Consider the following 23,266-nt stretch of genomic DNA (forward strand, 5'->3'; position numbering starts at 1 on the left):
ACAATTCCAGTGGGTCAGAAGTTTACATTCATTAAGCTAACTGTGCCTTTAAGCAGCTTGGGAAAATTCCAGAAAATTATGTCTAGCCTTTAGGCAATTAGCCAGTTAGCTTCTGATAGGCTAACTGGAGTCAATTGGAGGTGTACCTGTGGAAGTACTTTAAGGCCTACCTTCAAACTCCGTGCCTTTTTGCTTGACATCATGGAAAAATCCAAAGAAATCAGCCAAGACCTCAGAAAAAAAAATTGTGGACCTCCACAAGTCTGGTTCATCCTTGGGAGCAGTTTCCAAACGCCTGAAGGTACCACGTTCATCTGTACAAACAATAGTACGCAAGTATAAACACCATGGGACCACGCAGCCATCATACCGCTCAGGAAGGAGATGCATTCTGTCTCCTAGAGATGAATGTAGTTTGGTGCGAAAAGTGCAAATCAATCCCAGAACAACAGCAAAGGACCTTGTGAAGATGCTGGAGGAAACAGGTATACAAGTATCTATATCCACACTAAAACAAGCCCTATATCGACATAACCTGAAAGGCTGCTCAGCAAGGAAGAAGCCACTGCTCCAAAACTGCCATAAAAAAAAATCCAGACTACAGTTTGCAAGTACACATGGGGACAAAGAACTTACTTTTTTGGAGCAATTTCCTCTGGTCTGATGAAACAAAAATTTAACTTTTTGTCCATAATGACCATCGTTATATTTGGAGGAAAAAGGGTGAGGCTTACCATCCCAATCGTGAAGCATGTGAGTGGCAGCATCATGTTGTGGGGGTGCTTTGCTTCAGGAGGGACTGGTGCAATTCACAAAATAGATGGCATCATGAGGAAGGAAAATTATATGGATATATTGAAGCAACATCTCAAGACATCAGCCAGGAAGTTAAAGCTCAGTTGCAAATGGGTGTTCCAAATGGACAATGACCCCAAGCATACCTCCAAAGTTGTGGCAAAATGGCTTAAAGACAACAAAGTCAAGGTATAGGAGTGGCCATCACAAAGCCCTGACCTCAATCTGAATTTGTGGGTAGAACTGAAGAAGCATGTGCGAGAAAGGAGGCCTAAAACCTGACTCCGTTACACCAGTTCTGTCTGGAGGAATGGGCCAAAATTCCAGCAACTTATTGTGAGAAGCTTGTGGAAGGCTACCCAAAACGTTTGACCCAAGTTAAACAACTGAAAGGCAATGCTACCAAATACTAACAAAGTGTATGTAAACTTCTGACCCACTGGGAATGTGATGAAAGAAATAAAAGCTTAAATAAATAATTCCCTCTACTATTACTCTGACATTTCACATTCTTAAAAAAGTGATCCTAACTGACCTAAGACAGGGAATGTTTTCTATAAATAAATGTCAGGAATTGTGAAAAACTGTGTATTTATATAATGTATTTGGCTAAGGTGTATGTAAACTTCTGACTTCAACTTTAGATTATAACATGTTGGCTCGTGACTTATTGAATCATAATATAAGTCACTGTGCATTTCTTATCATGAAGAAAATTGGCAATACGCATCTTTATTAATAAGAGAGAGTTTATTTTTTTGGAAGTTAAAGATGGACTGAAGTGAACAGAAAGGTGAGAGGTAGTCTTTGCCCCATTATACACTGCAACAAAATACGTTTTTTATTTGTTTTTGTTTTGCAATATAAATATCTAAAACTCCTTTAAAACAATGTACATTTTCTTTAGCAGCTATATTGCAGAAGAATTTTTTTTTATCTGAGAATGTTGAATATAATATAAAAAAATACAAACATTTTAAAATATCTAAAAATCCTTTAAAAAAAAAAAAAATGCATTCACCTGAGAAGCAACATAAAAGATATTTAGACTTGCTTTTAGAGAATAGATCTTGAATAGAAGTATATTTTGTCTACTGAACTCGCAGAAGTATAACCAAGTGAAAAAATACACTTCATACAAAATACACTTATATTTAATATACATTCTCTTAAAGCAAGTCTAAATATCTTATATGTTGCTTCTCAAGTAAATGTATCTTGTTTTAAGGATTTGTAGACAATTTTAAATGGAAAACGAGACAAAAACACTTGATAATAGGATTTTATGCAGTAATTTCTTTACTGAATTAAACTTAATAAAAAGTATTTTTTCCCTTTAATTCAGTGAATGTCAATTAGAGGTATTTTTAAAAGATGATTTTGTTTACTTTATTGTTAGTAAGCACGTTTAATACAACCTTTTAAGTCAGGGCACAAGCTGAATAATTGGTTAAGAGCTAATGATTAATCATTGCAATAATTGCAGAATAGTCGAATAATCATTCTAATAATCGTTAGATTAATCGATTATCAAAATACACGTTAGTTGCAGCCCTAGTCTGAACTTTGAGCACCGTTTTACAATACTCAACAGAAACACAACAAAACATTTGCACATAAATGGCATGGAGTAATTGTGTCTTCTCCCTTAGAACTTTGTGATTGGCTCAAACTCTCTGACAGCAGACTTCTTATGTCAGAGCATGATCAAACCTTCTTGTTCACACATGAACTTTAAACTGAAAAATTACATTAAATTTACAGAAAAGTCTGTTTGTGTGAAAGCGCTTAATGTAGAGTAAGAGAACTCACTTGGTAGTCTTGTTGATAAGCCAGTCTTCATGTCTTGTGTGCAGTTTCTCAAGGTAGTTGAACTGAATTCCCTGCTCCTCTATTCTTCCTCGTTTTCCTAACCTCTCCATGCAGGTCTGAATATATAACATTAACAATGATTTAATTAATTTTTATTCTAAGCCTGGATGTAAAGCTAGGATGATTGCAAAAGCAATTGACCTTTACATTTATTCATTGTGGCTTTTGGTTTTATCCAAAGCGACTTGCGGTGCATTCAGTTATAAATTTTATCATTAGCAGATTTATCCTCTGGGATCATTGGGGTCAATATGTCTGCCTTTCCAAACATAACATATTATTAAGCAATAAGGTACAAAAGGTTGTGCTATATTGTAAATATAATCACGGTTAAAGGGCATGTTTAGGCACGAGTTGTGACTACAGGTGCATCTCAAATTAGAATGATGTGGAAAATTTCATTTATTTCAGTAATTCAACTCAAATTGTGAAACTCGATTATTAAATTCAATGCACACAGACTGAAGTAGTTTAAGTCTTTGGATCTTTTAATTGTGATGATTTTGGCTCACATTTAACAAAAACCCACCAATTCACTATCTCAAAGAATTAGAATACATCATAAGACCAATAAAAAAAAAAACATTTTTAGTGAATTGTTGGCCTTCTGGAAAGTATGTTCATTTACTGTATATGTACTCAATACTTGGTAGGGGCTCCTTTTTGCTTTAATTACTGCCTCAATTCGGCGTGGCATGGAGGTGATCAGTTTGTGGCACTGCTGAGGTGGTATGGAAGCCCAGGTTTCTTTGACAGTGGCCTTCAGCTCATCTGCATTTTCTGGTCTCTTGTTTCTCATTTTCCTCTTGACATACCCCATAGATTCTCTATGGGGTTCAGGTCTGGTGAGTTTGCTGGCCAGTCAAGCACACCAACACCATGGTCATTTAACCAACTTTTGGTGCTTTTGGCAGTGTGGGCAGGTGCCAAATCCTGCTGGAAAATGAAATCAGCATCTTTAAAAAGCTGGTCAGCAGAAGGAAGCATGAAGTGCTCCAAAATTTCTTGGTAAACGGGTGCCGTGACTTTGGTTTTCAAAAAACACAATGGACCAACACCAGCAGATGACATTGCACCCCAAATCATCACAGACTGTGGAAACTTAACACTGGACTTCAAGCAACTTGGGCTATGAGCTTCTCCACCCTTCCTCCAGACTCTAGGACCTTGGTTTCCAAATGAAATATAAAACTTGCTCTCATCTGAAAAGAGGACTTTGGACCACTGGGCAACAGTCCAGTTCTTCTTCTCCTTAGCCCAGGTAAGACGCCTCTGACGTTGTCTGTGGTTCAGGAGTGGCTTAACAAGAGGAATACGACAACTGTAGCCAAATTCCTTGACACATCTGTGTGTGGTAGCTCTTGATGCCTTGACCCCAGCCTCAGTCCATTCCTTGTTAAGTTCACCCAAATTCTTGAATCGATTTTGCTTTACAATCCTCATAAGGCTGCAGTTCTCTCGGTTGGTTGTGCATCTTTTTCTTCCACACTTTTTCCTTCCACTCAACTTTCTGTTAACATGCTTGGATACAGCACTCTGTGAACAGCCAGCTTCTTTGGCAATGAACGTTTGTGGCTTACCCTCCTTGTGAAGGGTGTCAATGATTGTCTTCTGGACAACTGTCAGATCAGCAGTCTTCCCCATGATTGTGTAGCCTAGTGAACCAAACTGAGAGACCATTTTGAAGGCTCAGGAAACCTTTGCAGGTGTTTTGAGTTGATTAGCTGATTGGCATGTCACCATATTCTAATTTTTTGAGATGGTGAAATGGTGGGTTTTTGTTAAATGTGAGCCACAATCATCACAATTAAAAGAACCAAAGACTTAAACTACTTCAGTCTGTGTGCATTGAATTTATTTAATACACGAGTTTCACAATTTGAGTTGAATTACTGAAATAAATGAACTTTTCCACGACATTCTAATTTATTGAGATGCACCTGTATATTCACAATATAGCACAGCCTCAGGTGCCTTATTGCTTTTATCAAATAGCTACTACATAATACAAATATTAAGGTCCCAAAATTGTATTAAACCATTATTAAGGAAATTCCCTGTCATACTTCCACTAAAAGATATAGTCCCTGACTTATAAACTAAGGCAAATAGTTGGCCTCTTTTGGTGCTGTGCAGAGATACAAAGCTAAGTGAAAAGTATTTCACATCATAGATGTAACTACATTGCAGTGGAATGCAGGCAGCCCCTTCAAACCCTTCAGAAAAGGGTTGACATAAATGGAGACAGAAAAGTTATTTAAATAATGAAACATTATTTACTCATGTATTAAAAAAATTATAAATAAATGCATCGAAGGGGTTATTGTATTGATCATAAATCAGGAAAGTTTTCCTTGCTGCAGTTGCGTTTGTGTCTCTTCCTGATGCTGAAGGTAAACAGTGGGATATATTCAAGCTACAGACCAAGCAAATCCATGGACAATTTTATGGGGACAAATCCGAATGATTCGAAATTATTATTATTTTCTTCAAACGAATGGACTAATTGACAATTTTCCAATAATAATTACTGCCCAGTCAAAGAGACTCATAATAGACTATGTATCTCATAATAGACTATGTATAATTTGCCTCTGCAAGAGTGTGTGCATATTTGCCACCACTCTGCATGAATGGGAGCAATGCAGACCTGTGGGGATGCTTGGAGATATATGATGCCTTCCAATTGTATTTGATGACCAAACTGCTCAACAAGAAAGGAGTGCCAATCTTGATACACAGCCCACTCTGTTGAGTTTATACAGCCAAGCTCAAACATATTTAAAGCAAATATGTACCTGTGAGAAGAGGAAACACATACTGAAAATGTGAATTGGTGATTCTGTATTTTTATTATTTGGGAGAATTATCTTTTCTTAAAGGGGTCATATCATACATGAAATTAAAAGACCATACAGACTGAAATGATCTGACCGTGTTAAAAATAAACTTCAGTTATTTGTTTCTAATGTTGCGACTCTTCAGTAAAATATGCAGAATGGCAAATGCTACACACAGCCAGGAACAGCACAAGGTTTGGAATACTTCCTCACATCTAACCCTTAAAGGGATATTTTGCCCAAAAATATAAAAGAATTCTCTCATCATTTACTCACCCTCATGTCACCATCTGAGATGTGTATGACTTTCTTCTGATGAACACAATCAAAGATTTTTAGAAGAATATCTCAGCTCTGTAGAATGCAAGTGAATGGGTACCAAAATTGTGAAGCTCCAAAAAGCCAATAAAGGCAACATAAAAGTAATCCATAAGATTCCAGTGGTTCAATCCATATATTCAGAAATATGGGTGTGGGTTAGAAACAGATCAATATTTAAGTCCTTTTTTACTATCAATTCTCCTGATTGATCTGTTTCTCACCCACACCTATCATATTACTTCTAAAGATATGGATTAACCACTGGAGTCTAACGATAAGTAACCTGTGCTTACTTTAAAAAGCATTGCAGTGAGCATACTGGGGCACTATGGCTTCGATTGCATCATCCAAGTGAATGCTGCACACCAGTGGTTGTTGAGAAGAGTTCCCTGTTTCCCATGTAAAGTGCTTTGAGTGTAGTGTCAGAAAATCACTACATAAGCATTAATTCACTCATTCATTCATACAAGTCTTCTTGTCATCTGGGTTCAAAGTTCAGAGTTCACCAAACTTGAACTTTCCTCTGTAGCATACTACAAAATTTCTTCACATAAGCTTGCATTTCCGGTCTTCCGTATTCGGATATGTTTAAATGGGAGTGAAGGGAATGCAAAGTGTAGTGTGACTGTCCCTTCTTTGGTAGTTCTTCTGGTGTTTAGAAGTTATAGCATCTATCCTGCTTTCACATTATTACCTCACAGTCAATGGGTGGTATCACTAATGTGTAAATGTGGGTGGTGCATTCATCAGTCTGTTATACCAAAGTTCCATAGGTTCAAAACAAGTCGCTTTTTCAATAAGTTTTCTTTTTAAACTGGACAGAAGTTCTGAAAGTTACAGTATGTTTTCAAAGTACATCAAGTTCTTTGCGTACAGAGGTAACATTTGATTCTTCATGATATGACCCCTTTAATGATAAAGATTACCAGCTCTGAATTTCAAAATACATTCTCAATGAATAATGTAATAAAACATCACCTGTCACTGTACACAGAGCGTTCATAGACCTGTACAGGTGTGCATGTGGACTCCAGTAACCTGGCAGGTGGTGGCTGCAGCTGAGTCTGCAAACGGCTCATGCAGGAGAACGTCTGGAAAGTGTAAGACCATCGCTTTGGATTTTGATACATCATCTGTAATAGGTTACTGGTCGTTTGCTGAGGACAATGCACTGACTATTACACAGAAAAAAAAACAGCACATAGTGTACATACTGCATCAAGTATATAAAAGTAATATATATATAAAAAAGCATACAAGTATTCTGTATGCACTTTTTTTGTTGTTGTTGAACTATTCCTTTATGCCATGTGCAGGACTTTTTTTTATTAAAATAGTTTTGGGTATCACTGACCTGAGTCGTGTGGTCCACATTTTGCCATTTTCTGATGGGCTCTGCTATCACCTCCCAGTCCTGCCCTGCATTCTGTAGCAGCCTGGCAAATGTTGACTTACCGACCGCTTGTTTTGAAGAAATGAAATCATCACTATTAACCTTGAAACTGACACTGAATGTGGGAACTACACTAATAATTAGTTGACAAATTACATGGACATAACATTAAAAGCCTTTATAAACAAAGTAACAATTTTTTTCACATAAAACTAGTAATTACATTACACTAAAATATCTTCACAACATACCAATGTTTCCTTCGATCGAGACTCTCCTTATTCGTTTACTAACGTCCATGTAGCTGTTCGCCAGACGGTACAAAACAGAACTGGAGAAAAAACGTCTTATTTCTCTTAAAGCCATGTTCGATGTTGTAATCATAATTATAAAACTACTTCCTCTACAAACGTAGAATGTACTACGAATTCTCTCTCTCTCTATTCAAATCGACTAAGACTCACACTAACAATTTTATTTACACTTAGCAGCCTAGCAACAAGCGCGCTTCTGGTTAAGAAATGGCGTAGTTTCAAAATAAAAGTTTACGTTTATTAATTTCCTCGTGCATTTACAAGTTAAGGTGTAAAACAACCGTTGTGCAAATACAGTGCACATATATTTAAACAGTTTAAACAACTTGAGTTTGTTTTTAAACTTTGCTTAGCTCACAGCATTTTGGTACAGATGACACCACTACCAACTTGTTCTTTACTGTGAAAACCTGCCCTTAAATTATTTGGAATTTATCAATCTCACAACAATAAAATTCTAGACCAATAAATGTTACAGTAAATTAACACACAAAGTTCTGAGTGTACTTTTGTTTCAACGACCGACATGTTATGCAAACTGAATTTTGTTCAGATATCTTAACTTCATGAGATTTCAATACAAAGATGAAAAAACAACTTTTTAATACAGCTTAAACCATAAAATAAAAATGTTCAGGCAGAACTAGTGAATAGTATGTTTATGAAAAATGAAGAAAAAAGAAAAAAAAAAAAGTCTTGGGAATCTTTACAAACTTTATTGGTTACAACCAACATTTCCTCTAGAAAATCTGATTCTGGATATAGTAGACAATTATTTAGACAACAAATAAATATATATTGCAGGAATGCAGACATGCCTGCATTTAATCTCTCCTGCTATGAAAACTCAGTACTTAATCTGTAAAATGTAACAAGGTAAATGGTCTCACATTAATCTCTAAAATTAACCTACAATTAAAAAGGGGTTTTAAGCATCAGAAATAACCATTTATATTTCTTAAAATCCTAACACAGGCCTTGTAATAAAATTCAGTGCTGAATCACATTATTGAAAAAAAAAATAAAAAAAAAAAAATTCAAATTTTACAAAACAAAAATATTAAAAACAGTATGCAATATTACAAAAATACACCACAAATAGATCCAAACCTTTTCAACACCATGAAAGCATTAATGCATGTATGGTTTGACAAAATCCTGGTTTTTGTTTCACTTCCATAAAAACTCAATTCTGATCAGTACAGCTCAAAATAAAGTCTACAATGTAATACTGAAAAGATCGACAGACAGAAAACAAAATACTTTACACAAACCAAGAAACAATGGACCCATTCTATGAGCTTTCAAGAAGCTCAATTGGGATGTTGCAAAGACAATCAGTGTGCACAAATAGCAATGCAGATTCCAAAGATAGGACATGAAAAGAAAAAAAGGAAAGGCTTTCAGCAGTGCTAAAAGTGTTAAGGCTGACTGATGTGGTGATATTATCAATGTCTATCTGTCCTTGCTGCCCAGTTTTTCAATAAGGTCCTGCAGGGGTGCCAGCTCTCTACGATCGATGAGATTGAACTCCTACAAAGAGTAATCAAAAATCCACACATTAAGGAAAATTATTTAAAATGGCCATAACTGCTTGACCCACTGACTTTATGTGATCTTATAGCAAGGTCTACAATGGATGCAGGAAGGCCTGTTTATCTTGAGCTGTGCTTGTGTTTATGCACTCACCTGTACAAAAAATATAAAATGCTTGAAGGAAGTGTTAAGGTGGGCTTCCTCCTGGAGCTGCATGACAGAGTCAAAATGCTGGTGGTAAATATGAGCATACACTCTGAACAGACGCTTCAGAATAGTCTTAGCCACTGACATGAAGTTCTTTGGAAATGGAACACCTGGAAAGAGGTATGACTGTTAAGGATTATATAAATACCTCTACAGAAAAGAAACTCTTTTAATGACAGAACCTGTATAAAGGTTACACTGGCTATGTGTACACAACTGTTGAATGTGGCCAAAAACTGTGTTTTTGTTTTTTTTGCCCACACATAACAAAAACCTGTTTTTAGATGACAGTGTGAACCAAAAAAATCACTTTGAATCTGACATTTTCAATTCCATCCTGAGCCATTTTAAATGAGGAAATACATCGGATACGTTTTTGATTTTTTTGCACTGTGATTTCATTGTGAACAGTCAGGTCAGAATTCATGCAGATTTTACGTCAATCCAACTCAACATTTAAAGGTATACCACACCAAAGCCTACTTTAACTTTGTTTTGTTTTCTGAGTCAATTCAACTTACACTTTTAGCAGTTTTTCCCCTTATATATAACAAAAAAATTAGTACAGTTTAGAGTTGACACTGCTGTTGACTCCAAAAATATATATATACATCAGATTATGTTTTGAATGGAGTATTTCTTTATGTCACTAATGTTCTTTGAACCCTTCTAATTAATAGATGTTAAAAATAGCTTTGCTAGCATTGCATCCATTTTTTTTGTTTGTTTGTTTTGTTCTTTACATCTGATGCACATGCAAGTAGGTCAGTTAAGGAGCATTGCTTGTTCAGACCAGCGTTTGATATGGGACACATTTAAAATGTCATGTGAACAACTTCACAATTTTTTTTTTATTTAAGCAGAAAATCAGAATATGGCACTTTTGGTTTGCAGTGTGAACTACAAGTCAAACCGACTGAGTTTCTAAAAACTAAAGTATACTTTGGTTTTCCGCATTCCTGACTGGATATGCGCACAGTATGCATGATGCAAATTTCGTCATCAGTAGAGTCTGCGCAGATTGACCATGTGCGGGATGATCCAGCCCACACGGAGGGAAAAAAAAAGTATACCGGTGCCTTAAGTCTCTGAAAATTGAGTGAAACAAACCAATCTTAGAAGGGAAGAGGGTTTCATCATCCAGCTGATCCTGAACCCAGGTCATCAAGTAGTCAATATACTTGGGGGCAGAACACTTAATGGGTTTTTTTATGTTGGTGCCATCTGCCCAGTGATATTCGTACCTAATGATTTACAGGACAAGACAAAACATTCCTAAGAAACCCATCAGCTAAAAGTGAATTGTTAAAAGGTGAAACATTCAAACATAAAAGACTGTTAAGATTTACAACATGTCAACATCATTTTAATGAAAAAGGCAGGAGAATCCTGTATATGCGACAACTGTTCAGCCAAGTTCAAAATCTCATTGACTTGTTTCAAGAAAGTAAAATGCATTGAAGAGAAGCAGTGTTGTTTTTACCTGGGCCCCGCAGACATAACAGAGCAGCTGATTTCTGTGCAGAACTCAGTGATTGTGCCATAAAGCATGTTGATCTGGTTGAAGAAGTCCACAGCTGAAAAAATAAATAAAAAATTCATAAACATTAGATGTACCCTTTGATATAAACATGGTTGAATCCTTTTCTTCTTCAAAATCAATCCATACACAAACTCACTATTGACAGCAATCCATTCATTAAGGTCCTCTCCCTCTGGTAACATCACAGCAGCTCGAAGATTGCCACTTCCTAAAGTAGCCTCGGCATGTTTTAGCAATTCATACTGGTGAGAGCCCTCTGGAATATTTTTCTTTGGCTTGAATGTCTTTGATGAACGACTTCCACTAAAAAACATAATAATAAATTGCATATCCTGGCACACCATTCAAGTCTACTAGAAAAATGCAGAGAGGTGGTTAAAAGTGTTTACCCCTCTATTTTGAGTCTCAGAGATCCAAATCCATTTTAAAAGCTTAAAAAATACTTAACATTTAAGTTTTAGGTAATACTTCATGATTTTTCCAAATCTTGTGAGAACTGATTATAAACAATTTCAACTTGATAACAAACTTTAACAGTCCTCAGTATTTTTTTTATTTTTTTATTGAGACCACAGATTTAAAACACCAGGGGGAAAAAAACGCTATGAATTTTCACATAAAATTCTCTGATTGATGTAAACACTGCAGCAGTTCTTCCTAATTGTTTTCACTGATTGTAATGTTCTTTTATTTGTTTTATTGTAAATTTATATAATGTGTTCTTGCTGGGGTCAAATTGACCCTAAACAGAAGCAACTATAATGGATTTTGAGGTAGCGTAAAGCTTAATAAAGAGCTGTAAAGCTTCAATAATATCTGCTTACTGGGGTTTGATTAGGTCAGAGGAACTTATAAAATAGAATTTAAAAGGAAAATAAGAGGTCCACTTCGAAATTATTAGTACTATTTTACACGTACCATTAAGAAATCGTTCAATTGAGGAGGAAAAAAGTTTAAATTATACCCTAAAAGACCTGTTGAAGCCCAGGTTTGTAGTGTGCACCGAATATGAAAAACGTTTTTATGTTACGAATACAGGAACAGACAAATCAACCGGAAATATGGTTGGCCAATGAAGGGTAATTTTATCGGAAGCAGCAAATGTTATTTGCTTTATACATTGATGGGTGAGTTTCTATAGATATTAATAGTTCTGATTATGCATCTAGTTGGCGACATATCTCACATAAGCGACTATGGCTATAGAAAGCAGTCCAATAAACTTCTACCTCGGCTAAAATACTTACAATAAGAAACTCATCTTCGGTTCTTTTCTTCAAAAAAGTTGTCAGAAGGCTAAACGAATTAGAAATCCAGGATAAGATTAACTATCAAAGGCCATTAAACACCATAAATAAGTGTTCTTTGAAGTTCGAGGTTTACACAGCCCGTAAAACAAGTAGGCGTATACAAATTATTTTACTCAGGAAGTGTCAGCGATTGGTTCAGAGAGTGCGCTGTACCCAAATAAAATAAGCGAGTAAAATGCTTAGTTGCACATTAGGTAGCATACAGAAGAAACGTCTCATGCACATGCATTTACAATTGTTTGGTAATTACTACTAAAATTACCAAACAGTTACTTATAAAACTATAGTAGCCTAATTAAAAATTGAAGCACCCTCTGCCTGTCTGTGACTTCTTCTCCTTGGACTTCTTTGCAAACCAGTTTTTGGTGAATACCGCCACCAACTGAACAGGAGTGTGAAGCAGCCCAATGCGAAAGAAAAGCTATGTGTATTGGCAATATGGTTCAAGCTCAGAGTTGGAAACATAATTTTTACAAAATGTTTTGCCTAAACTTAACTCATAAAGTGGTTTATGTTTAAAAATATTAGAAAGACAACTGTTTTATGATAAATAAAATGTAGTAATTCATTATTAAAGACAACTGAACACGAGTTAATGATCAAGCTATTTGTTTTATTTGTGTACAAAAACGTTATTTTCTGTATATAGTGAAATAGCCTTCCTATTAAGAAATATAAATTAAGATGATCTGATATCACGAGGAAAAAAGGCACCACTGACAGCAGTAAAAGACAGAACAAATTACTGACATTTGATACAACGGGACAACTCGTCATCTGCGAAAAGCATAAAAAACTAGCACGGTTGCAGTGACACTCAGTATTTTCCCAAAGTTGGATAGCATAACTTTTTATTTAAATGCATTAATGTTTTCACTTTTAACCGCGAAGTAAATATACAGGGCAAAATATTTATTGTGACTCCAGCGCTGCAGGCGCATCTCACTGGTGTAGACGCTAGAAATGTCCCGCCCCTTACTGAAACAAAAAATATGATTGGTTAGAAAATATCCAATCGCATCTAAAACGAACGTTTTGATTGGAAACTCTGCTAAGTGTGCCTTAAGTTGCGGTCCCGCCTCCCGCTGCTCCCTGAAGAGAATCTCTGTACACTTATTAAATAATAATAATAATAATAATAATAATCACAATTCACTCAACGGTGCTGCGGCATCACCTCAGTATAATTAAAAGTTATGGGTCAAAAGCCTCCTCGCTGTTCTGGCGGCCATACGTGTCATAAATAATTTTAGGTGGGCATACGCAATCCTCTGAAAGATAGGTGGGCATACGGCGTATGCCTGCGTATGCCCTAGACTACAACTACTGGAACAAACCTTACTTTTACATAATTTAAGTATAGGACTGCTTGGTCATACAGCTTGTTTTCCATACAGATGAGAAATAGTAAAATAATAATAATAATAATAATAATAATAATAATAATAATAACTAAATTTTTCAGTAAAAAAAACCACCCAACAAAGCTCAAGAATAATATTAATATTAGGCTTAGCTGTCTGACTTTGAGCACTTTGTTAACTAATGCATCCTCAAAGAGTTTGTAACAAAACAAATAGGTCCAACATCTTAAAGCTGCACTATGTAACTTTGTTTTGTTAAAAAATAACTAAGTGTTATTAATGAGAGAGTGCAACAAAAATCCATCTTCTAAACCATGTCTTTACTTTACCCAAATACACTTTGATAAACCTATAATAATGATTTATATTTTAGAGCTGTAAGGACGGATTTCGCAGGAAATTGCATACATATGTCATTCGCTTGTGCGTGTTTATGTCATATCTGTACACTGAGAAAATTAGCTCCGGCCACTGTAGCGCGTGTATGGTGTGGAAGTTGCCAGGCTGAAAGTTTGTTGTCACAACCAACGAGAAAAATTGACCATGGATCATTCAAAATGGCAAACCTCCAGGGAATCACCGGTTGTAAAAACAAAGAACCCCCAAACACAGCAGAGTCTACATGCAAAAAGCGAAAGCGACGGAGTCGGTAATAAAACTCGAATCAACATCGGCTTGGCTTTTCAGAGGTGGCGACAAATTAAAAATACATAAAAAATGCAATTCACACAAACCATTTTCTTGAATACACCTTTTCTATGAAGAGCATATTATCAATTTCTGACTTTAAGTCATATTGATATTTTTTTTCTGCACTCTTAAAATTTGCTGTTAATTTACTTCAAAATATCAACAGTATAATCCTGTTATTTTTAAATGCAGTACATTACTGTTAATTTTGGTTGGTTAAATGACTTAGACGTAATATTACGTTATTTTACAGTATTGATTGCTCAAAGGAAAGAAAACAGTACTTTACAGTATATTTTGCATTGCATTTTGGGAACACAAGACTACAGTGAGCCCACACGTGTTTAAGGGGTGATTGTTTCACCCATCTTCATCTTCTGAATTAATAGGTGAGTACCCTTTTGCTTTGCTTTTTAGCATAGCCATAAAACATTACATTTATGTTCAACTCATATTGTGCTGTGATAATGATTTTGGTAGCCTACCTGCCATCAGATCCCAATATCAACTAAATAAGCTGTTTGTAACATTATATTTCTGTCTTTAAGCCCAAGATCTTTGTTTCTTTTACTAAAATTGTTTTCTTTAAGTGATTTGTTGTCAGATTGAATAATGCACTGGATTTGGGTTAATTTGTTAAATTTGCATGTCAGATTTGAGATTGGAGTCTGAGCTGACACACAAAACAGTGCAGAAACACCTCACTCAAGCGGTCAGTGTGGTCAGATAATGTTAACAACTTTAACGTTCAGATCTGGGCTGCAAATCGCAAAAGCATTGTAAGCTTAAATAGGTTGTAGAAACCATTGGTGACAATAATTTCTACAATCTACTTACGACGAAGTCGAAGTATACAATGCTTTTGGGAAACGCAGCTGTACAGCTGATAATGTTAAGTTTTATGCAGGGATGCATGATATTCCTTCTCTTTTAATCTGAAAACATTGGTGATACTGGAATTGTATCTAACTTTTTAAACACTTGTTTCAGTGGGAAACCAACTGTAACTGTGACACCGAGTGCAGCTGGATTTCTGAAACAGATCTTCCATATTACAGGGTGAGATTCATAAAAATGTAACTTCATTGTTGTCTCTGTAGCACGCTGAAATGACAGGCATCTTCGTTTGTGTTCTGTTGATGATAGAAAATCATACACATCTGGCATGGCATTAAGGTGAGTAAATGATGATTGCATTTTTATATTTGGGTGATCTATTCCTTTAAGAAAGCTCTCCTGACACTAATTATGAATACACACATTTGTTTTTCAGGCGTTTCATCGGGATAAATCCTGAGAGAGGCACCAAGGCTGGACGAGGCAAAGTCCTGTCAAAGCGTACGGGGAAAGTCGCCCAGAAAAAGATGACATCAGTCAACCCTCGTGTCTCCAGTCTACTAAAGAAACTAATGGACTTTGAGTGGGACTTTATATAAGTCAGTGAACCCTGTCATTCTCACACACACACTCAACTCACTGAAACTCACACAAACACTCACATATGAACACTATCTCACACACACACACTCAACACACACAAACTCACACAAACACTCTCACACACACTCAACACACACAAACTCACACAAACACTCCTTCACACACACTCAACACACACAAACTCACACAAGCACTCTCACACACACACACACACACACAAACACTCTCTCACACACACACTCAGTACACACAAACTCACACAAACACTCTCACACACACACACACACACACACAATACACACAAACTCACACAAACACTCACACACACACAAACACTCACAGACAAACACATGCACACACACACACACAAACTCACACAAACACTTTCTCAGACACACACACACACACACACTGTTTTAGTCATTCATTCAGCCACTTTCTCAGTTATGAGTGTTTATGTCCAGAGTTCAGTGTTTGGACAGATAGAGATTTGTTATTATTTGCTATAATATGTATTTATTATTTATATGGCTGAAATGTAAGTTTATTTAGCCAAATCAGATTTGGGATTTGTTTACCAATTGCCTCATAATTTTGTACTGATGTTTTGCAAGAATGGGGTTTTGCAAATAAAGAAAGACGTTTTGAAAAGACACTTTGAAGCTGTATTATTTGTCTTTAAAGTTTAAGTCACTATTTCAAAGGCTACATTTATACACTATTAAAACATGGTATTTTTTATTGCAAGACTAAGGAATAATTTATTAAATCACAAGGTTTAGAAAAAAAGTATACACATTGTAGTCCTTTTTGCTAGCAGTCCATTACTCAATAGCTTATACAGTAGCATGTAGTGTATTTTTACTGTAGTTTACAGTAAAATCCTGCAAATATACCTCTTGTGAAAAAGTGCAAATAAACAGTAATTAACTGCTAATCCTTTTGTCAGTATTTTACTGTAAAGGTAGTAAAATAACAGCTTTATGCTGTATTTGCAAAAACAGTAGCAAACTGTAAATTTCAGCTACAGCAAGATACTGTTAATTTTACAGTAACTTGCTGGCAACCCTGCTGCCAGTTCTTTACTGTTTTTTACGGGAAAATTTTTAACAGTGTGGGGCTTAAAATAAAAAACTCCTGTGTTGTCCAGAGAGAGTAAAAATAATAATAATAATAAAAAAAAAAATTAAAAAAAGTCAGTCTCATTAAAAAGTGAAATTCCTGAAAAAAGAAATGTTGGCATGACTAGTGCAGAATAATCTTTTATTGTTATTTCTTGAAAAAATAAATAAATAAATAAATAAAAAAATAAGCAGTGAAACATTTGTGTTTTAAAATATTTAAAAATGCTTTTGTCCACCAAATAAAAGTAATTGGGTGTAACCAACATATAGGTTTATTTTGTACATAAAAACCATAAAACAGAGCGGATACCTTTCGACCCTCAAGATTGAGCTTGAAGTTTTAAAAAAACATCTGATATTTATTTTGACATTTTTGTGAAAAGGCACATTTTGTTCAAGTCATGTGGTGTAACACAGAGAAAACTTCTTGATATTTTTGACTAAGAAATTCATAATATTTGTAAATTATTATTATTATTATTTTAATTTTTTTTACCTTGAAAAATGTTTGAAAACTTTTTGGAAATTAATGATTAAATTGTTTATACTCTTATGTATTCAAGGTGTAAATAAAGTATTATAATACTTTTTACTTGGTTCACCACATGACATTTTTAAAGTTTACATTTGTTTTGTAGAAAATGCTATAAAGGTTTTTTCTCTGAAAAATATATGAAACCAAATTGGAAACAAAGATTACATTTCTGAGAACATGGCACAAGTGTTTTAAACTAGATTTTAAAAGATTTCTCATTTTAACACCTTGGACAACCGTCAGTGACCCATAAGTATTAGTATTGTCACATCCTGTATACTGAGATACCTTCATCTGATAAATTTTTGAAGGCAGCATAGATGTATCCTTCGCTGCCATGGGTTCGCTGCCTATCAAATCCCACAATCCTGTGCGCGCGAATCAATGGCGGTTGAGCTGAAGAAAAACAAAGGCAGCTGAAGAGGCAGTTGATAGTCAATTGGTGTGTAAATGTACGTTTTTATTAACTTTTACCCAACTTGATTCCATTTCTAGCGAGAAAGTAGTATTGTAGTTATTAAATATACACTTGGTTATCGCCAAAACTTTCTTGATTTTGTTCTAGATTATTAGACCGTTGTGGTTCGGTTGGATGAATGAAGCAAACGCGTTACCATTAGTGGACACCAGATGGCGTAAATCAGTTGCTGGTATCCTAGCAACGATGTGACGTATTCACTGACATAACTGGAATGCTCATGACTTCATAACAGTGAAGCCACTGCGCTGCCATATTGCTGTGCCCAAACATTCCAATGTCTCTATTGACTTAATAGGAAATCATCTCATTTCAGCGAGTAAATATTGGTCATTCACTCACATACTGAAATCAGCATGTACATCCCTACAACGAAAATGTCCTACACAATTTTTATTTATTATTTATTATTTATTATTTATTAAAGTCGGGAATATTTCCTGTTTCTTGAAAGCCAGAGCGAGTTATGTATATCTAACAAACTTCATCAGAGAACAGATCATCTGAATGTAAACAAGTTCACTGAAACTAAGGTAAAATACAAACAGACATTTTCAGACTTATTTATTGTGCGCATCGAAGTGTTAGTTCAGAGTTACTTGTTTTATGTTTTCATCAAAAAGCAGTGGCGTATCCAGGACATTTTTACTGGGGTGGCCAAGATGGGGCACAGACCTAGTGTGGGGTGGCGATACCGGGAGAAACTTTATGAATGGCACATGATCAAAATGTGTAAATATCGCATTGCTTTGCTTCAACATCTACACATGTAGAATAAATGAATTCTTAAACTCATGTTAGCATTCACTGAAATGTTTGTATTCAATATCAGACTGTTGTTTTGACATTTGACAGTTTTCTATTCCTGTTCTATTTCAACCTATTACAGTTTCTGGGAATCTCTGGTTATTTTAACATAACATCCATTTTTAAATCAGTAATTGTTTAGGAAAAGTCAGTTACACATTTTTAAGAGCTATTCTCATTGTAGAGAATTAATCTGCATATAACATCAGGTATAGTGTATAATCATAAAAACATAAAAGTACAGGTGATAACTGATTGAGGAGCAATTCAATCAATCATTCAATCAATCAATTATTCATTCATTTATTAGCTATAACTGCACTGTCCAGCAGAAATATTGTTAAATTGGGTACAAATCAGTGTGTGAAATTGGCTACGAGGGCTTATAGGTGTCTGTCTGGAAACCCCAAAATTGCAGATTGAGCTCTGAATACAGTAAAAAACAAAACTCTATTTACAGTGTCTACTCAGGTTTATTTTCCACATGTTCTGATAGCTTCAATTATTTTGAATATTACCAAATAAAATAGTTAGTCGAATCATTTGCGGCATTTAAGTGCAATTTGCCCTGCCTCTGCATATTTAAAATGTCAAATAAGGTATAAAAACTTTGAAGATTTTATTGGTCTGACTGACCAATAATGCACATAAAGAGCTCATAAATAACTCATGTAAAGATTTAAAGTACAGTCACAGCACAAACCCTTCCATTTCACACACAGGTTAGCCATATATATAACTTTAGCTATTGAACATATACAAATGTAAAACGCTTTACACACCTCCGTCATTAAATCAGAAAACATGGCATTTCATATTTCATGTCAATATAAAGATAACATGCTGAATGTGGTGTAGGGTCTAGCTTACTCTAACCTAGCTACTGTAACAATGAAAAAATGTTTTCACATTCACATGGAAATTCAGGATAAATTAAACGATAGATTAGATGAACATACCTCTCAAATAACAGCTTTCTTTTTGACCACAAATCGATGTCGTCAACTCATTGGAAGTTGGAGGTAGACGCTAGCTCGTGTCAGCTTTGTGCTTCTGACCGACCATTATACTCCAGACCTGGTGCCCGCTGCCCGAGACCTGTGGCACCTGCCTGGCCGCCCGCGGCCTGCCCCTCCCCCACTGATCAAAGATCAGCTCACACAGCTTCAGTCCCACCACTACTATAATAGTCAGAAATATAAAACTGACCCTGGGTCAGTGTGGCTCTAAATCAACAAATGACCTGAGATGTCATCTTTGATTGACAGGTGTTTCTATTGGTTCTTCGTTCTTGTGTTGATGAACATGATGAACTACCAATCAGTTCTGGGGTGGCCACAGGGTGGCCAATGAGATTTCAGGGGTGGCCCAGGCCACCACAGGCCACCCCCTAAAATCGCCACTGTCAAAAAGTACCTTCTCGCGGTCACTTGAATAAGAGCGCGCGCTCTCTCAGCTTCTATCGCACGCTCAGCCGGCGCACAGAGAGGGAGACACCCAAAGCAAAGTTGGTTGAAATTAAACTGATAAGCTAAGTTTAAATGACAAGCGAACATGTATCCGTGTATGACTACAGAGAGCACTTCAATATTAAAACAGGCAAATCCTGGGCATTTAAGGTGATTTAGAAATCTTGGTCTGACTTTTTTAAAGTCCCTTTCCCTAAACAAGCATATATTACAGCTTTTCCTACTTACATTACAACTTGTAGATAGTTTTGCCACATCCTTTGGTGATTTTTGTGCTGCACTGAAAAACTGAACACCAGGGCAGGTGAATGCACTGACACATAGCGATCTGCTTAAATCTTCTCCCTCTTAACGAATATTATCCATAACGAGCAAATTAAACAGGATTGTCACTAGAGGGCAAAATGCAACTGTCATATCCGCAGGTCAGAGATGGTGAAAGGGGGGAGTTTCGCCTGTCAGTCATTGATGCTCTGTGACGGTCGCTCGAACACTTCCAGTGGCTTCATCTCCTGCAGGCAGTTTACTGTTGCGTCAGCTATCCAGTATTATATATATATGTATGTATATATATGTAAGTATATATATTAGTGGACGTAATGTCCCAATAGTATCCATCTGGAGAGCCGCAGAGTCATACATCACAGCAGTTTCAGGCCAGCAGCACCAGGCCAGCAGTGTCAGGCTGGAGGTAAGGGCGGAACTAATGACAAAACAACAATCATGGTGGAGAACACAGTGAGTTGTTGTCTTTGTAATATCTTAATAAATCTATCATTATTTGGTGAACAATGAATCTATATATTAATGCTTAATTTTTATCTGCTTACTACTGAATATGTAGGTGTGTTTCTTGTTATTCTTGAAGCTTGAATTTTTTTGACATGCTTATTAAATCAAATATTTTTCTGTGGACATTTCGATTACCCTTCGGATTGTGTTTTGTAAATAGGCATTGCCATAAAGTCACTGAAGCTTTTTTTTTCGATTACCCTTCGGATTGTGTTTTGTAAATAGGCATTGCCATAAAGTCACTGAAGCTTTTTTTTTTATTTTTATATTTCTGAATATATATGGGTTGTTCCCTTTTGTTTTATTTTATTTAGGCCTATGGTTTATGAGTTTATGTTAGCTTACTTATACTCCTGAGCGCTGTAAGTATTTTGTTGCATTGGTCAAAGTTCCCGAAATTGAGCATTGTGTGTGGTGCATTTTTCCCCTTGTAGAGACATATTGCGATTCGGAGAGGGCAAAAATGACCTCAGTTGCAGCAATATAAAACCTGTTGCAGCAATTTTCACTGCCCTTTTTGCATGGCAAGTGCATTTAAGCAGACAAGACTGGACAAATTTCAATTGCATCTCCAAAGCCACTCCAAGGCAGTTGTCAATGGAGACATAAACATCTTAAGTTGTTTGTCAATAGATGTAGCACAAATATTTATATTTACTTTAATTTTCACAGATGTGGCTTGGGATGTAGAGCACCACTCCATTACCACTGTCTATATTAAGCAACTACAGTTTTAAGGAGAGAAGATTTTGTAAATCATTCACATGTTTGTAAACATAAACAGCATCCCACTTCAGCCAAAATGCCACCAACCACCAGTGCAACAGTGCCCATGCCAGCGGTCAGAGACACACCAACAACCACCAGTGAAACAGTGCCCACGCCAGAGACACACCATCAACCACCAGTGCAACAGTGCCTACACCAGCAGTCAGAGACACACCATCTACCACCAGTGCCAAAGCCAGCTGTCAGAGACACACATTCAACCACCAGTGCAACAGTGCCCAGGCCAGCGGTCAGAGAAACACAATCAACCACCAGTTCAACAGTGACAGCACCAGCAGTCAGACTGTGGGGTTGTCATGTTAATGGGAAGGTCACAATTGAAGACATTTTAAAAGGTATTTAAATATCAACTGCAACAACAGCCAATGTGCAGAGCATACTGAAAAACAACAATAAAAAATTTCAAGAACAGTTCAAATTGCATTAAAAGTACTATGCAAATATGTGTTTACAGTATCGTATATGCCAGGTTAAACATGATCCACGCTCTACCAGTTGAGCTACAGAGTGCCTGCATTTTCAACCGGTAGAGATGGAGAAAGGATCTGCCAATTGAATAAATGTTAATATATGTGTTCTTATTCTTCTTCCAAGAAATACTTATAAAGGACACCAATTATAGGTTTATTTATGTCAAAAACATAATTACTCTATATTCCTCACCATTATAAGGAAATGGAGGACTCTATTTCTTTTGGAGAACTTTGGAATTATCTCTGAAAGGTATCTCCCTATTTCCCTCCAGATAACACTAACCACCTCCTGAACGACAATTCTAAATCAACCAAAAATGTATGTTACAGGACAGAAGCCTTTGTTCAGCAGTCACTTCTAAGAGGAGAACAAGGCACTCCCAGCAGCAATGAGGTATGTGTCAAATATAGAATACCAATAATTGCATTATTATTTACTCTTCCCTAATTAAGGAGCTACCAATAATTAAAGACCTCAAAACAGTTGTCAAATGATTGCATGAGAATAAACAGTTGTTCAGGGGCAAAGCTGAAAAGCCTCGTTTCCTACAATTGGAAGAAGAGGACAAGGAAAGGTCCATCCACAATCTTTTTGAAGGACCAGAACTTTCCAGAGAGACCTTAACATTTTATTTTATTTTCAGTGATGGCATGGAGATTTGTTTCCTGGAATTACATGATAAGATGGGTCTAAGAGTAAATTGTTCTTTTGATGAGTTTTAAGTTTTCTATTTATGTTGTATAAGTTGAATAAATTTGAGTGTTTATGTTAAAATGTTGCTGTTGTTTACAAGTTGTTTAAATATTATTTTAGTTTATCAATATTAACATTTCTTATTAGTTTTCTAATTGTAGGTGTACATATTTGTACATATTTGTTAGGTTTTGAAATTGAATGTTTATTTTTAATTTGATATGATTAAATAGATATATTAAATGTCCATGCTTTGTTCCTTTAAGTACTATTTGTAACATCATGAACATGAATTATCACATATAAAATAGTCAGATGGGTAACACTTTAAAATAAGGTTCCATTTGTTAACATGAATGAGCAATGAGCAATGCATTTTCAGCATTTGTTAATCTTGGTAAATGTTGTTTTTAACATTTACTAATATACAGTATATTTAAAATTAAAAGTTGTATATGTTAACATTAGTCCATGCACTAT

At 35.8% G+C, this 23,266-nt stretch overlaps 3 protein-coding genes and 1 long non-coding RNA gene across 11 annotated transcripts in view; 2 read left to right on the forward strand and 2 right to left on the reverse strand.

Moving 5' to 3' along the window:
• dguok (deoxyguanosine kinase) overlaps nt 1-8,096 on the reverse strand; it is an 89,769-nt gene extending 81,673 nt beyond the window's left edge. For all 5 annotated transcript variants that reach the window (XM_051689934.1, XM_051689917.1, XM_051689908.1 and 2 more), the window contains exons 1-5: nt 7,473-8,096; nt 7,183-7,289; nt 6,807-7,003; nt 5,318-5,465; nt 2,608-2,723 (exon numbers count right to left, since the gene is read on the reverse strand). In XM_051689934.1, the coding sequence (XP_051545894.1) occupies nt 2,608-2,723; nt 5,318-5,465; nt 6,807-7,003; nt 7,183-7,289; nt 7,473-7,605 (701 nt within the window). In that variant the 5' untranslated portion in view covers nt 7,606-8,096. The remainder of the gene's footprint in view (nt 1-2,607; nt 2,724-5,317; nt 5,466-6,806; nt 7,004-7,182; nt 7,290-7,472) is intronic.
• Nucleotides 8,097-8,236: 140 nt separating this feature from the next.
• Nucleotides 8,237-12,451, reverse strand: mob1a (MOB kinase activator 1A). Of its 3 annotated transcripts, XM_051690090.1 has the most exons (6): nt 12,069-12,415; nt 10,958-11,124; nt 10,762-10,855; nt 10,389-10,522; nt 9,225-9,388; nt 8,237-9,068 (listed from the first exon to the last, which is right to left on the reverse strand). In XM_051690090.1, exons 1-6 carry the CDS (start codon nt 12,080-12,082, stop codon nt 8,991-8,993), a joined length of 651 nt encoding a protein of 216 aa, XP_051546050.1. In that variant the 5' UTR covers nt 12,083-12,415; the 3' UTR covers nt 8,237-8,990. The 3 variants fall into 3 exon arrangements, with proteins under 3 accessions (XP_051546050.1, XP_051546037.1, XP_051546043.1); XM_051690077.1 differs by having other exon boundaries at nt 10,762-11,124; nt 12,069-12,451; XM_051690083.1 differs by lacking the exon at nt 12,069-12,415 and having other exon boundaries at nt 10,958-11,150.
• Nucleotides 11,277-16,256, forward strand: LOC127436397 (uncharacterized). 2 transcript variants are annotated; one of them, XR_007896391.1, is made up of 5 exons: nt 11,277-11,948; nt 14,439-14,574; nt 15,176-15,244; nt 15,332-15,361; nt 15,459-16,256. It is a non-coding gene; the product is annotated as an uncharacterized LOC127436397 (long non-coding RNA). The 2 variants fall into 2 exon arrangements; XR_007896390.1 differs by having other exon boundaries at nt 14,439-15,244.
• Nucleotides 16,257-21,293: 5,037 nt separating this feature from the next.
• On the forward strand, nt 21,294-22,707 carry LOC127436282 (uncharacterized). Its single transcript, XM_051690353.1, has 2 exons — nt 21,294-21,954; nt 22,423-22,707. The coding sequence occupies exons 1-2, from the start codon at nt 21,633-21,635 to the stop codon at nt 22,452-22,454; spliced, it is 354 nt and encodes a 117-aa protein (XP_051546313.1). The 5' UTR covers nt 21,294-21,632; the 3' UTR covers nt 22,455-22,707.
• Nucleotides 22,708-23,266: the final 559 nt, after the last annotated feature.

The sequence above is a fragment of the Myxocyprinus asiaticus genome, chromosome 4, assembly GCF_019703515.2.
Source record: "Myxocyprinus asiaticus isolate MX2 ecotype Aquarium Trade chromosome 4, UBuf_Myxa_2, whole genome shotgun sequence".
NCBI classification, from domain to species: Eukaryota; Metazoa; Chordata; class Actinopteri; order Cypriniformes; family Catostomidae; genus Myxocyprinus; species Myxocyprinus asiaticus.

Bases quoted from the DNA above. Each gene is read 5' to 3' on its own strand.
- LOC127436282 (XM_051690353.1), top strand. From the start codon at position 21,633: ATGCCACCAACCACCAGTGCAACAGTGCCCATGCCAGCGGTCAGAGAC. The intron at 21,955-22,422 runs GTATTTAAATAT...TGTATGTTACAG, and splicing joins AATTGAAGACATTTTAAAAG to GACAGAAGCCTTTGTTCAGC.
- mob1a (XM_051690077.1), bottom strand. The intron at 10,523-10,761 runs GTAAAAACAACA...GTAAATCATTAG, and splicing joins GTTATGTCTGCGGGGCCCAG to GTACGAATATCACTGGGCAG. The intron at 9,389-10,388 runs GTTTGTTTCACT...ACCTCTTTCCAG, and splicing joins CCTCTTCCCTTCTAAGATTG to GTGTTCCATTTCCAAAGAAC.